The sequence below is a fragment of the Ovis aries genome, chromosome X (assembly GCF_016772045.2).
Source record: "Ovis aries strain OAR_USU_Benz2616 breed Rambouillet chromosome X, ARS-UI_Ramb_v3.0, whole genome shotgun sequence".
Taxonomy (NCBI): Eukaryota; Metazoa; Chordata; class Mammalia; order Artiodactyla; family Bovidae; genus Ovis; species Ovis aries.
The window spans coordinates 58174175-58186467 of NC_056080.1; the positions used below are offsets into that span (position 1 = coordinate 58174175).

General features: G+C 39.2%; 1 protein-coding gene across 1 annotated transcript in view; it reads left to right on the forward strand.

Moving 5' to 3' along the window:
- The window catches only part of SLC9A7 (solute carrier family 9 member A7), a 177719-nt gene that overhangs the window by 89242 nt on the left and 76184 nt on the right, over positions 1–12293 (forward strand). Inside the window, exons 2-3 of the mRNA XM_027963353.2 lie at positions 5720–5919; positions 9606–9683. Coding sequence (XP_027819154.1) covers positions 5720–5919; positions 9606–9683 — 278 coding nt within the window. The remainder of the gene's footprint in view (positions 1–5719; positions 5920–9605; positions 9684–12293) is intronic.

The window sequence follows — 12293 nt, forward strand, 5'->3', positions numbered from 1 at the left end:
GAGAACAGGGCATCCATGTACCTGTTCCCAATTTCTTAACAAAGGCTTATTGATGGAGACACTTAAATATTGCAGCAGGTGGATAGTTGTACAGCCCAGTGTCGATTTGTTCAACTGTCTTCCTGACAAACTCAGTCACAGAATGGAGGCTAGTTTCTTTTATAGCCTTATAGAATTTTTCAACCATACTTTGTCCATAATTAACTTCCTTCCTCATACCACCAATGGGAACATTCATAAACTGTATATAGGGTTCTTTTTTTGGTTAGGTGTTTCTTTTAAACATTAGAAAATCTGGCAGTTGTACACCATCAGCACAATTAATAAATACAGGAATTTTTTTCATACTCAAAACTTTAAAATAGTCTTTAATTTTTTTCTACTGAAAAAGTTTTGATTTTTTGCACCTTTGGAGTTCATCAGGCGGCTTTAAACCACATCAGATGTCAAATGAATTTCATCTATATTTGCTTTCTATTAAAGTTCAGAACTAAATTTTTTCCTAGCATTAGCCATATACCTGTGAAATCAGTGAGTCTGTTTTCATCAGCTGACATGTGCTGTTTTTCTGGCCCACACACATGGAATATTGCTCTTTGTAATCTTGAACATAATGATGTTGATCCAGTAAAGTCATTAATGCTTCCATTGCTTTCCATCATTTTTGGGGGTGATATTGAACTTTCTAAGCTTTGACAAATATCTAGTGTCAAATCCTAATTCCTTGTAGTTATGATCTCTCTATAGTTCCCTGTCAGGGGATGTCTTCCATGCCTAGAAGATGGTAATATGCCATTCATGTTTTTTCTAAGTCTTTATTATACTCTTTCTAAGCTATCCCTCTACACTCCTAATACTCCTAATATCTTATTATTTCTTGAAGTGGAAGATGTCACAGGTGAACTTAATGTAGCAGTGACTGTCCTTTAGTGCCATGGAGTACAGTGGTAATAAATATGAATGTAGATGTTTTAAGGAGTTACTCAAACTCTATCTTGAATTAGCAGACTGTTGTTGTCATGTTTTAACACAAGGGGGCAGCATCATCATCTTTATTGTCACCATCACATGTTTAACATAGGCATCTTGGGCCCAGGTAGGGAGGGTAAGATTTTATAAGTATGTAAAAACAGTATTCATCATCTAATAACGCTTCTAAGTATGATGGTGATGATTACTGAGAGAGACTTCAAGGACATTTCCTGTAGTAGAGGAATTTGTCTGCAAATATGAACCTCCTATAAAGAAAAATCTCCTGTATCCATTCTGTTCTTAATACTCTCACTAGACACTTCTGTGACCACATGTGTGGGAGTTTTCTCATGCCAAGCAATTCCCCAGCTCTCAAGTGAATACGGACCGAGCATCCCACAGTTTAACTCAATTCTGACACTATCTACCTGGACGTAGCATCAGATCCCACAGGCCTCACAAAACCTCTGCCCCTCTCACTTCAGAGGTTAGTCATAAATCCAACTTCTGACCAACTGACTGTAAGTCAGAGGTTCCCATGTTCCCCTCCTTGGCTTTGATCATTTGCTAGAATAGATCAAAGAACTCAGGAAGCCTGTTTACTTACTATATTACTGATTTATTAGAAAAGGATATAATTAGGAAACAGCCATATGGGAGAGGTGGATGAGACATGTAATGTAGGAATGGGCACGGAGTTTCCATCAGCTGCCCTTCTCTGCCCTCATGTGTTCACCAGTCCAGAAGCTCTCTGAACCTGTGTACTATGGGGATTTTGATAGAGGTTTCATTACATTGGTATAGTTAACTAAATCATTGGTCATTAATGATCAATTTAACCTCTAGCACCTCTTCCCTGCCTGGAGCTCAGGGGTTGGGTGGCTTTAAAAGTTCCAACTCTCTAATCACCTGGTTGATTCCCTGGGCAAGCAGCCCCCATTCAGAGGCTAATCTTGGAGCCCCCAGGTATCAGTCATCTCATTAGCATACAAAGAGACACTTAGAGCTTTAGGGGTTCCAGGGATTTTAGGAGCTGTGTACCAGGAAACTGGGAGGAAGACCAAATATATATTTCTTATTATAAATCACAATATTACACCTCCTCTTTTGTTAAAGTAGTCATTGTGAAGGCCCTGTCCTATTATGGTTTAGCTTTATAGTTAGCTTTGCTAATAACAAGTAAACACAGTGAGTTATGTGAAGCAGCTATTGATTTGGGAGGACAGCCTTTTATAAATGACTTATTTTGGTTTCCTGATGAAGACTTTGTTGACTGAAGAAAAACGTGTTTTATTCAGGAACCTTGCTGACAACTATACAGCCCAGGAATAACATCAAAAAATTACTGCTAATCTCAAAACCCAGACCTCTCAAGTTAATGAATTTAATGCTTATCTATGTATGGGAAGATGTAAGAGTCTGGGCTCATTGAAATTATTCCTTTGATATGCATCTGAACTATCGAGACACACAGCCTATTTTTCTCCATTTAACTTCTCCCCAGGGTGCACCTTGAGGGGTGGTGGTGGTGATTTCTTTGGTCTGAAATATTCTTTGTTTACTAGAATTGCAGGCAACATTTATTTTGTTGTTGTTCACAGCACCTCCTGTTGGATGTAAATTAGATCAAGTTTTAGGAGGCATTTCTTGACCAATTAATTTGTCCCATGGTGCTAAGAAGGCTAATTCCTAGATCAGATGAGAATTATGTTGATAGGCTGTTCAGTGTGCTAAGTTTTGGATTAAGCCCTGTTGATAACCTTAAATTCTCTGGATCTTCTGTTTTGCTAGTCTATTATGATCCAGGAAGTATTTTCTTTGTTGCTTATTCCCACATCTAGAGTTGCACTATTACAATTAATTCTATATAGAGTTAAATGTATGATTGACCACGTCAAGACGTGTAGCCATCATTAATTTTGTCAGAGGCCTGGTTACACATTGGGTAAAAATTGACTTACAGTTGGCTTAAAAGCATATACGTGTGTGTGTGTGTGTGTGTGTATTGGAAAGACTAATGCTGAAGCTCCAATACTTTGGTCACCTGATGTGAAGCACTGACTCATTGGAAATGACCCTGATGCTGGGAAAGATTGAAGGCAGGAGGAAAAGGGGACGACAGAGGATGAGATGGTTGGATGGCATCACTGACTGGATGGACATGAGTTTGAGGAAGCTCTGGGAGTTGGTGATGGACAGGGAAGCCTGGTGTGGTGCAGTCCATGGGGTCGCAAAGAGTCAGACATGACTGAGTGACTGAACTGAACTGATTGGGGCCCTTTAATGTTGGGAACCAGTAGTGGGGGTCCTTCTGGCCCATCCAACCTTAGATAGTTGTTGTGGTCTGTGTGTGGCTTAGAAAAGAATTTCCAGACACAAAGTATTTCAGAAGAGAGTGAGTTTATTGAGAACAAAGAATGAAGATAGTAAAGGGTGCTGCAAACATAGCAGCTGACTTCCTGACAGACCAGGGAGAGCTGACCCATTTCACAGGCTAGTGGTCAATTTTATAGCCTCAAGATGAAGAAAATTCCTGCTAGAAGGGTGGCATTAGGTGATTGGTCAGAAAGCTATATGGTGAATATTTTATCCAATATGAAGTCAGGGAACAGGCTAATTTAAATTTAGGTCAGGAGGGCTCATGGCAACAGTAGCTATGGGGCTTGGTCAATTCTAGAGATTTTTGTCCTGTGACCTCAATATAGAGCTCCACAGTAGTGCTGTATCAAAATATTTTGTTTTGATCCCATTAATATCTATTTTTTTAATCTTATTTCTTGATAACCATCTAAAGATTTTTATCCTTTTCGGATGAGTCCCTTTAAAATTTTCACCTTGTGATAAAGAAATCTATAAATCAGCCTAATTAACAATCTAATGTTTTTTATCCATGATCTAATTTGTTTTTCATAGGTACCAATAAAATAGCTGTTTATAATGAGAGCTAGAAATTGGCCAATTTAGAAGTTTCACCATTTTAAAGAATCCATCCTCTGGCCATTGATGAGATATACCTTAATAGTGTGACTCACACCAAAAACATGCAAGAGCCTCCTGCACAAGAGAGTACATAGGATGCAACCTTCACAAAATCTAGAAGGTTTACTCCCCAAAATAGTTTAAGAAAGTAAAGGACCTTGGTTGTACAGGTGGACACAATGAAAGTGAAGATGACAAAGGCCCCTTATGGACAGCTCTTATGACAGATTTTCCTGAGAGTTGGCACAGCCAAGCCAGACAAAAAGATTGCCCAGGATTCCAGTCTTTTTGGCTGCCAAATGTACACCATGTGTGTACCTTCTGGATGGTAGAGACCAAGGTCTCAAGCTGAGATTTTTAAGAACCTCATTTTAAATTTAGAGTAAAAATTTACAACTTTATTTTTTCACAAAGTTCAAGTATGTTAGAACAAGTCTTTAATAGTAATAATAACAACAGCAATAATAAAACAATAGACACAGAGCACAGAGTGTGACTTAAAGAACTATATCTTTCTGGATTTTATATATTATTCTTCAACAATGTCTTGTGAGTTCTTATATATCTTGGTGATAAGAGACATTGTAGAACATTATACATGAAGTGAAGTGAAGTTGCTCAGCTGTGTCTGACTCTTTGTGATCCCATGAAGTGTAGTCCACTGGGTTCCTCTGTCCATGGGATTTTCCGGGCAAGAATACTGAAGTGGGTTGCCATTTCCTTCTCTGGGGGATCTTCCTGACCCAGGGATCAAACCCGGGTCTTGCACACTACAGGCAGACTTTACCATCTGAAGCACTCTTTACCACTAGGGAAGCACATTATACATGGGATATAGTAAACATTGTTCTTTCTTTTTCTCATATAACTTTCTCCTTTAATGGCAAAATGAGGTGGGAGGAGCATTGTACTGTTCTCTTAATATTTCTAACAAAGAACTGAATTTAAAGAGAAATCTGAAATTTTCCTCCTAAGAATTATAGAAAGTGTCTTGTGGTTATTTGTATGGTTTTTTATCACATTTTACTCACTTTTACTTGGGCATATGTGACTCATATCTAGAACCAGGGGAGCAACATTTCTTTCTAACTCATGGGATTAAATGCTTACACACAGTTTTGCTGTTTTTTTCCTCCTAAAGGGAAAACCCTACTAAGAACAGAATGTGATGGAAAGACTTGCAGCTAATTATGCTAGCTGTGTCAATGCTGCAGCCCCAAGAAGCCAGCTCTCCAGTTCTTGAATCATGACTGTGAAAATTTACACTGTGGTGTTTGGCTCCCTAAGGGATATAATTATTTTCTCCATGATATCCAGTACTTGAAATGACTTAAGCAAAAGCCTTTCTTTTCTTCCCTTCCTCTGGTGTGTGGCAAAATAAGTTGCTTTTGTAGCAACTAGAAATTCTCGAGGCCTTGTCCTTGCTGGTGGATGGCCTGAGGGATGCTGCTGGTATAAATCAAAGAGCTCAGTGGTTCTGCTAGGCAGAAAACAACTTTGCCTTTTATCACCCATCTTCCTCCCACAAAATCCTGGGATGTGAGACACTATCAGTGGTTCCGAATACTCAGAGTGCATCATAACCCTGAAAGGTACTGGCCTACCTTGTCCTCCTGGTGGCTGAGGGACCCAAACCAGAATAGATGGATGCCTAATCCTTCTGAAGGACTGTAGAGTTGTTCCTAAACTACGTACCCTCTCCTTGGCCTCCAAAAAATAATCTCTCTGTCCTTCTACAGGCCTGATGTTTTCTTCCACTGTGTTTCAGGACTCATCGTCGGGGTGATCCTGAGGTATGGCACCACTGCCACCAGTGGTCATGACAAGTCACTCAGCTGCACTCAGGAAGACAGGGCCTTCAGCACCTTATTAGTGAATGTCAGTGGGAAGTTCTTTGAATACACCCTGAAAGGAGAAATCAGCCCCGGCAAGGTCAACAGTGTAGAGCAGAACGACATGCTGAGGAAGGTGAGCTGTTGTGGTCCTGACATGATCTTTGTTTTTTAATGTAAAACTCTTACTGCTTTATTTAATTAAAAACAACTGATGTGGTATTTGATTTTCCAATTCTGTCTTGACCTTAAGAGAAATATTTTCAAATTCCTAGAACATCAATAACATTCCTGGCTCTCAGTTTGGCTAGGAAGCTTTTGGACTGTGATGAAGAGAAGGAACCAGATTTGAACTTGAGCCTTTTAGCTTTGTCAGACTGACGTGGGCCACCAGTGGTTTCCCTGGTGGCTCAGTCGGTAAAGCGTCTGCCTGCAGCGTGGGAGACCTGGGTTCGATCCCTAGGTTAGGAAGATCACCCACTTCAGTACTCTTGCCTGGAAAATTCCATGGACTGAGAGGCTCCTCGGAGGCTGGTAGGCTACAGTCCATGGGGTTGCAAAGAGTCGGACACGACTGAGCGACTTTGCTTACTTGCTTTATTTCCCAGTGGTGCACTGTGCTTGTACATCCTCACTCAGCTCCTCTCTCCAACTCCCATCTCTTCTTGACTATGTTTCTTATCCTTGTTATGGTTTAGGGATGAGATTGTTTCTTTCTTAAAATAAGATTGGCTTCGCATTTTTCTTTTAGCTTGCATATTCAGTGTTCAGAAGTTATTCTTAGTTCTTCATGATTCTTTCTACTGTATTCTACAATTTACATTTCCCAATTTATTGACTGCAATTAGTGATTGCAGTCATAGAGTATAGCCTGTATTCCGAAAATTAGTGTTCTCTGGATCTGCCATAATCCTTAAAGAAAATTATTTTCATCCTGGAACATTAAACATGCCCATCATCTCTCTGTCCCTAATGGCAATTCTAGTGAGCTCTTTGCTTTTAACCCTTCATAAGAATGCATAGGATTTCCATGAACATTTGTGAAATTAAATGCAACTGAGAAAGATACCCAGTGTAAATACCACACTAATGGCTGTTTTGAAATGGCCACCCAAGTCCTTCATACTAGAGAGGATATGGGGGAAAGGGGAAGGACCCCAGCCCATTTCCATCTTTGAGTTTCGTAATAGAAGATGAAGTTGACCTTTACTCTGTTATCTTTAGAAAAATGTATATTCAGATCCCTCCTTTTAAAACTTTCCCCACATAAAGCAAAGGTGGGAGAACAAACACAGCTAAGATTATTGTTGTCAGTTGAAGGGAGAAGAGGCCTGTTGAGGCAGCTTGGTTAATGCAGAGTTTTAGAGTGGGTGTCAGGGAACTCTTGTGCTGATTCATACATTTCTGGGTTTGGAGACTTCAGCAAGTCACAAACTCTTTGGCCCCAGTGTCCTCATATTAGATAGATATTGTCCAAGGCCCCTTCTCATTCTGATATTCTCTGCTTTTCAGACTACTTTTATCTTTAGCAAGAAGATAGAATAAAACATAATTTGAATTAAAACATACTGTGAATTAGGCTAATCAACAGTTTCAGTTTCTAAAGCGAAATGCTAATTTAATAATTAGAATTATTAAATCTTTAATTATTAAACATTTAATAATTAGAATGAAGATTTAAAATAATTAATTGAAATAAGAGCCAGTTAATCTAGAAACACGAGCAAATTCTTTAAAAGGGTTAGGAGGCTTTATAGAATGTTTAATTCTTTTCTGGATGTCATAAGACTTTGTTAATAGTTTCACAGTGATTTCCCTGATTGTGCTGTGCTTAGTTGCTCAGTTGTGTCTGACTCTTTGCAACTGCATGGACTGTAGCCTGCCAGGCTCCTCTGTCCATGCAGATTCTCCAGACAAGAATACTAGAGTGGGTTGCCATGCCCTCCTCCAGGGGATCTTCCCAACCCAGGGATTGAACTGGAGTCTCCTGCATTGCAGATGGATTCCTTACTAGCTGAGCTACTAGGGAAGCCCAGTTTCCCTGATTACCCACAGGTAATTTTAGTCTCCTTAGTACATGAACTTTGAACTTCCAGATGTTCAAGATGGATTTAGAAAAGGCAGAGAAACCAGAGATCAAATTGCCAACATCCGTTGGATCATTGAAAAAGCAAGAGAGTTCCAGAAAAACATCTAGTTCTGCTTTATTGATTATGCCAAAGCCTTTGACTATGTGGATCACAACAAACTCTGGAAAATTCTTAAAGAGATGGAAATACCAGACCACCTGACCTGCTTCCAGAGAAATCTGTTTGCAGGTCAAGAAGCAACAGTTAGAACTGGACATGGAACAACAGATTGATTCCAAATTAGGAAATGAGTACGTCAAGACTTTATATTGTCATCCTGCGTATTTAACTTCTATGCAGAGTACATCATGAGAAAAGCTGGGCTGGATGAAGTACAAGCTGGAATCAAGATGGCTAGGAGAAATATCAATAACCTCAGATATGCAGATGACACCACCCTTATGGCAGAAAGGGAAGAGGAACTAAAAAACCTCTTGATGAAAGGGAAAGAGGAGAGTGAAAAAGCTGGCTTAAACATTCAGAACCCTAAGATTATGGCATCCAGTCCTATCATTTCATGGCAAATAGAAAGGGAAACAATGGAAACAGTGACAGACTTTATTTGGGGGGGGGGGTCCAGAATCATTGCAAATAGTGACTGCAGCCATGAAATTAAAAGACACTTACTACTGAACTGAACTGAGCTATTCTTAGGAAGAAAAGCTATGACCAACCTAGACAGCATATTAAAAAGCAGAGATATTACTTTGCCAACAAAGGTTCTTCTGGTCAAGGCTATGGTTTTTCCAGTAGTCATGTATGGATGTGAGGGTTGGACTATAAAGAAGGCCGAGAGGCAAAGAATTGATGCTTTTGAACTGTGGTGCTGGAGAAGACTCTTAAGAGTCCCTTGGACTGCAAGGAGATCCAACCAGTCAATCCTAAGGGAAATCAGTCCTGAATATTCATTGGAAGGACTGATGCTGAAGCTGAAACTCCAATACTCTGGCCACCTGATGTGAAGAACTGACTCATGGGAAAAGACCCTGATGCTGGGAAAGATTGAAGGTGGGAGGAGAAGGGGAAGACAGAGGATGAGTTGGTTGGATGGCATCATTGACTTGATGGACATGAGTTTAAGTAGGCTCCGGAAGTTGGTGATGGACAGGGGATGCCTGGCGTGCTGCAGTCCCTGGGGCTGCAGAGTCGACCACGACTGAGCAACTGAACTGAGAGAGTTGATAAATTTCTGTTGATGTTCAGGAAGCCATTAACACTACTGGAGACTTTGGTCTAGGCCACATCACATATCACGAATGGCTGTCAGTCAAAAGAGACTTAAATTCATTAAAATTATATCTGTAAATCATTAGGTGGTAGGATGCAGAAAATTAGTAAAGAATCATGCCTGCACCTTTTATTGTAGTTGAACTTTTATAACAGTTTAATAAAAATCAAGATGCTTTCATTTGTCGTTTAAGAACATTGACCAGAAGCTTTCTGTTGGTTCTCAAATTTGCACTGAATTGTTGTGTCTTTAACATATTCAACAGCCCATCAAGAGTGCAGAAGTGCTGTATGGAGAAGAACAGACCAGTGTTCATGGGAGCTGTGGCTTCTCTCCTGTGTGATTTTTCACATTTATGTCATTTTTGAAAATACTCAAACTTTAGTCAGTGGCTTAAAATATTAAGGAAATAATATAGCACCAACTGGTATTAAATAAAAATTACTTTTTTTTTTTAACTTTTAGGTAACATTTGATCCAGAGGTCTTTTTCAACATTCTGCTGCCTCCAATTATTTTCCATGCTGGGTACAGTTTAAAGAAGGTAAGGGATTTTTTTATGGTATTTTTTAAAGCATGGGAATATCTGTGTTAAGTTACCTGCACAATTTTCTAGTCTTTTTCCTTCTCCTGGATTGCTTATTACTATGTTCTGTACATACTCAGAGACAGCAGCTGATTCATCATCATCAGTGACTCATTTCTGTTTTAAAGTCCAGAACTCTCATGCATTGCTGTCGGGAATGTAAAATGGTATAGTCTCTCTGGAAAACATGTTTGCAGTTTCTTATAAAACTAAAGTTGAAATAACCATTTGGCCTAGAGATCTTAATTCTGAGGATTTATCCAAGAGAAATGAAAACTTTTATTTACACAAAACACTGTACATGATTATTCATAGCAACTTTATTTGTAATAGCCCAGAACTGGAAACAAACAATGTCCCATGATAGGTAAATGGTTAAACAAACATCCATACCGTGGGATACTTCTCAGTAATAAAATGGAACAAACCACTGATACACAAAACAGCCTGGATGGATCTCAAATGCATTATGCTGAGTGCAAAAATCCAGTCTCAAAAGGTCACATACTGTATGGTTTCATTTATATAGCTTTCTAGAAATGAAAAAATTATAGGGATAGAGGACAAATTAATGGTTGCCAGTGGTTAGGCATGGTGGGGAAAAGAAGTGGGTGACTGTGACTATAAATGGGATAGCATGAGGGGAATATTCATGAAAGTGGAACAGTTCTGCATCTTGATTACAGTGGTGGTTATAAGACTCTACACATGTGATAAAATGACATAGAATTATGCACACATATTGTACCAATATCAGTTTCCTGATTTTGATATTGTAGTACAATTATTTGAGGTATAACCAGTGAAGGTACCACAGGATCTCTCTACACTATTTTTGCAACTTCTGTGAATCTATAATTACTCCAAAATAAAAAATTAAAAAAAATCATTACTGGGATTTCTACAGTGGTCCAGTGGTTAAGACTCTGCCTTCCAATGCAGGGGTCATGGGTCCAAGCCCTGGTTGGGGAACTAGGGTCCCACATGCCAGAGGGTGTGGCCAAAATTTAGAAGAAACAAAAATAAAAACTTCAAAAAAAAATCTGTCATTTTTGAGGGAGGGTCATTGTGCTCAGCAGCAAGATTGAGTCTAAGCCTCTAAATGTTTAAAATACTAAATACCTTTATAAATAGTGTTAGTGGCTGCCTTCGTCCGCTACTGTGGGACTATTCTTTGAAAATTTAGTTTCCAAAAATGCCTACTTCAAATAACAGCCAAGGAGCTTGTTTCAGCTGTCTTTCTGAAAGGGGACTAAGGGAAACCTTTTCAGTGAGCCTAGAAAAGAGAGGTGTTGACTGCCAATAAAGCTCAATAACATCCTTAGGAAGTAGAGAATGCCTTCCAAGTTGATAAATCTCTAGATAGATCAATCAAGGTTAAAAAAAAAAAGAGGAAAGAAACAAATTACGTATATCAAGAATGAAAGAGGTGACATTGCTACAGACCCTTTACAGCTTAAGAGGACAATAAGAGTATAATATGAACAACTTTGTACAAGTAAATTTAACAACCCAGGTGAAATGGACAAATGGACAAATTTCTTGAAAGGTACAAATTACCAAAACTGACCCAAGAAGAGATGGAAAACTTGAATAGTCCTATATTAATGAAATAAATTGCTTTCATAATTAAAAACCTTTATACAGGCTCAGATGGCTTCATTGGTGAATTCTATTTAGCATTTAAAAAAGAAATAATACCAATCCTACACAAAATCTTTCAGAACATAGAGGAGGAAACAACCTAGACTGATTTTATAAGAAAGTGCCTCTCCATTTGGCCAGTTTTTCTGTCAAAACAACTCTGCAATTTTCAAAATGTTTTTAAACTGTTTCCAACCCACACAAATACAGTTATTTATGGAGCATCTGATATAAGGAACTTTGCATATATCCTTTACTTCTGTTTTTACATACATTATTTCTAATCATCATAGAAACTGTAAGAATGTGAGGGTGATAGATTACCTCATACCCTTTCTCTCCCAGGTTTCCAACTCATTTATAAACAGACACAAGAAGCTAATTAGCAACTGAATGATCAATTTATGACCCAAAGTTCCTGGTAGTGCATGTTGAATGATAAAGGTTAGCCCTTGGTAATGGGGCTCCTTATCACTGACTCGATGGACGTAAGTCTGAATAAACTCCGGGAGTTGGTGATGGACAGGGAGGCCTGGCGTGCTGCAATTCATGGGGTCACAAAGAGTCGGACACGACTGAGTGACTGAACTGAACTGAACTGATTACCAGCCTCATAAATTGAAGACACATGCCCTTTAGCCATCAGGTTGGTCACAGTCACAGGTGGGGAGGCTGAAATGGAAAGATCCTAGGAATTGCTGGGCCTGCCAAAGGCTGCCTCTGTTGCTCATAGCATAGAGACTATGGGAGCAATAGTGCTCCCCCGCTTTTTATAAGAGGGTCAAGGCTGCAAGTCAAGGTCAAGCCCATCTCTCCCTTTAGAGATCACATGGTCCTTCCATACTGTATCATCTTCAGGGAGAAGGGATAGAACTTAAGTTCCCTCTCCACAATGGATGGCTGTATTCCTGCACAGCAGCCCAG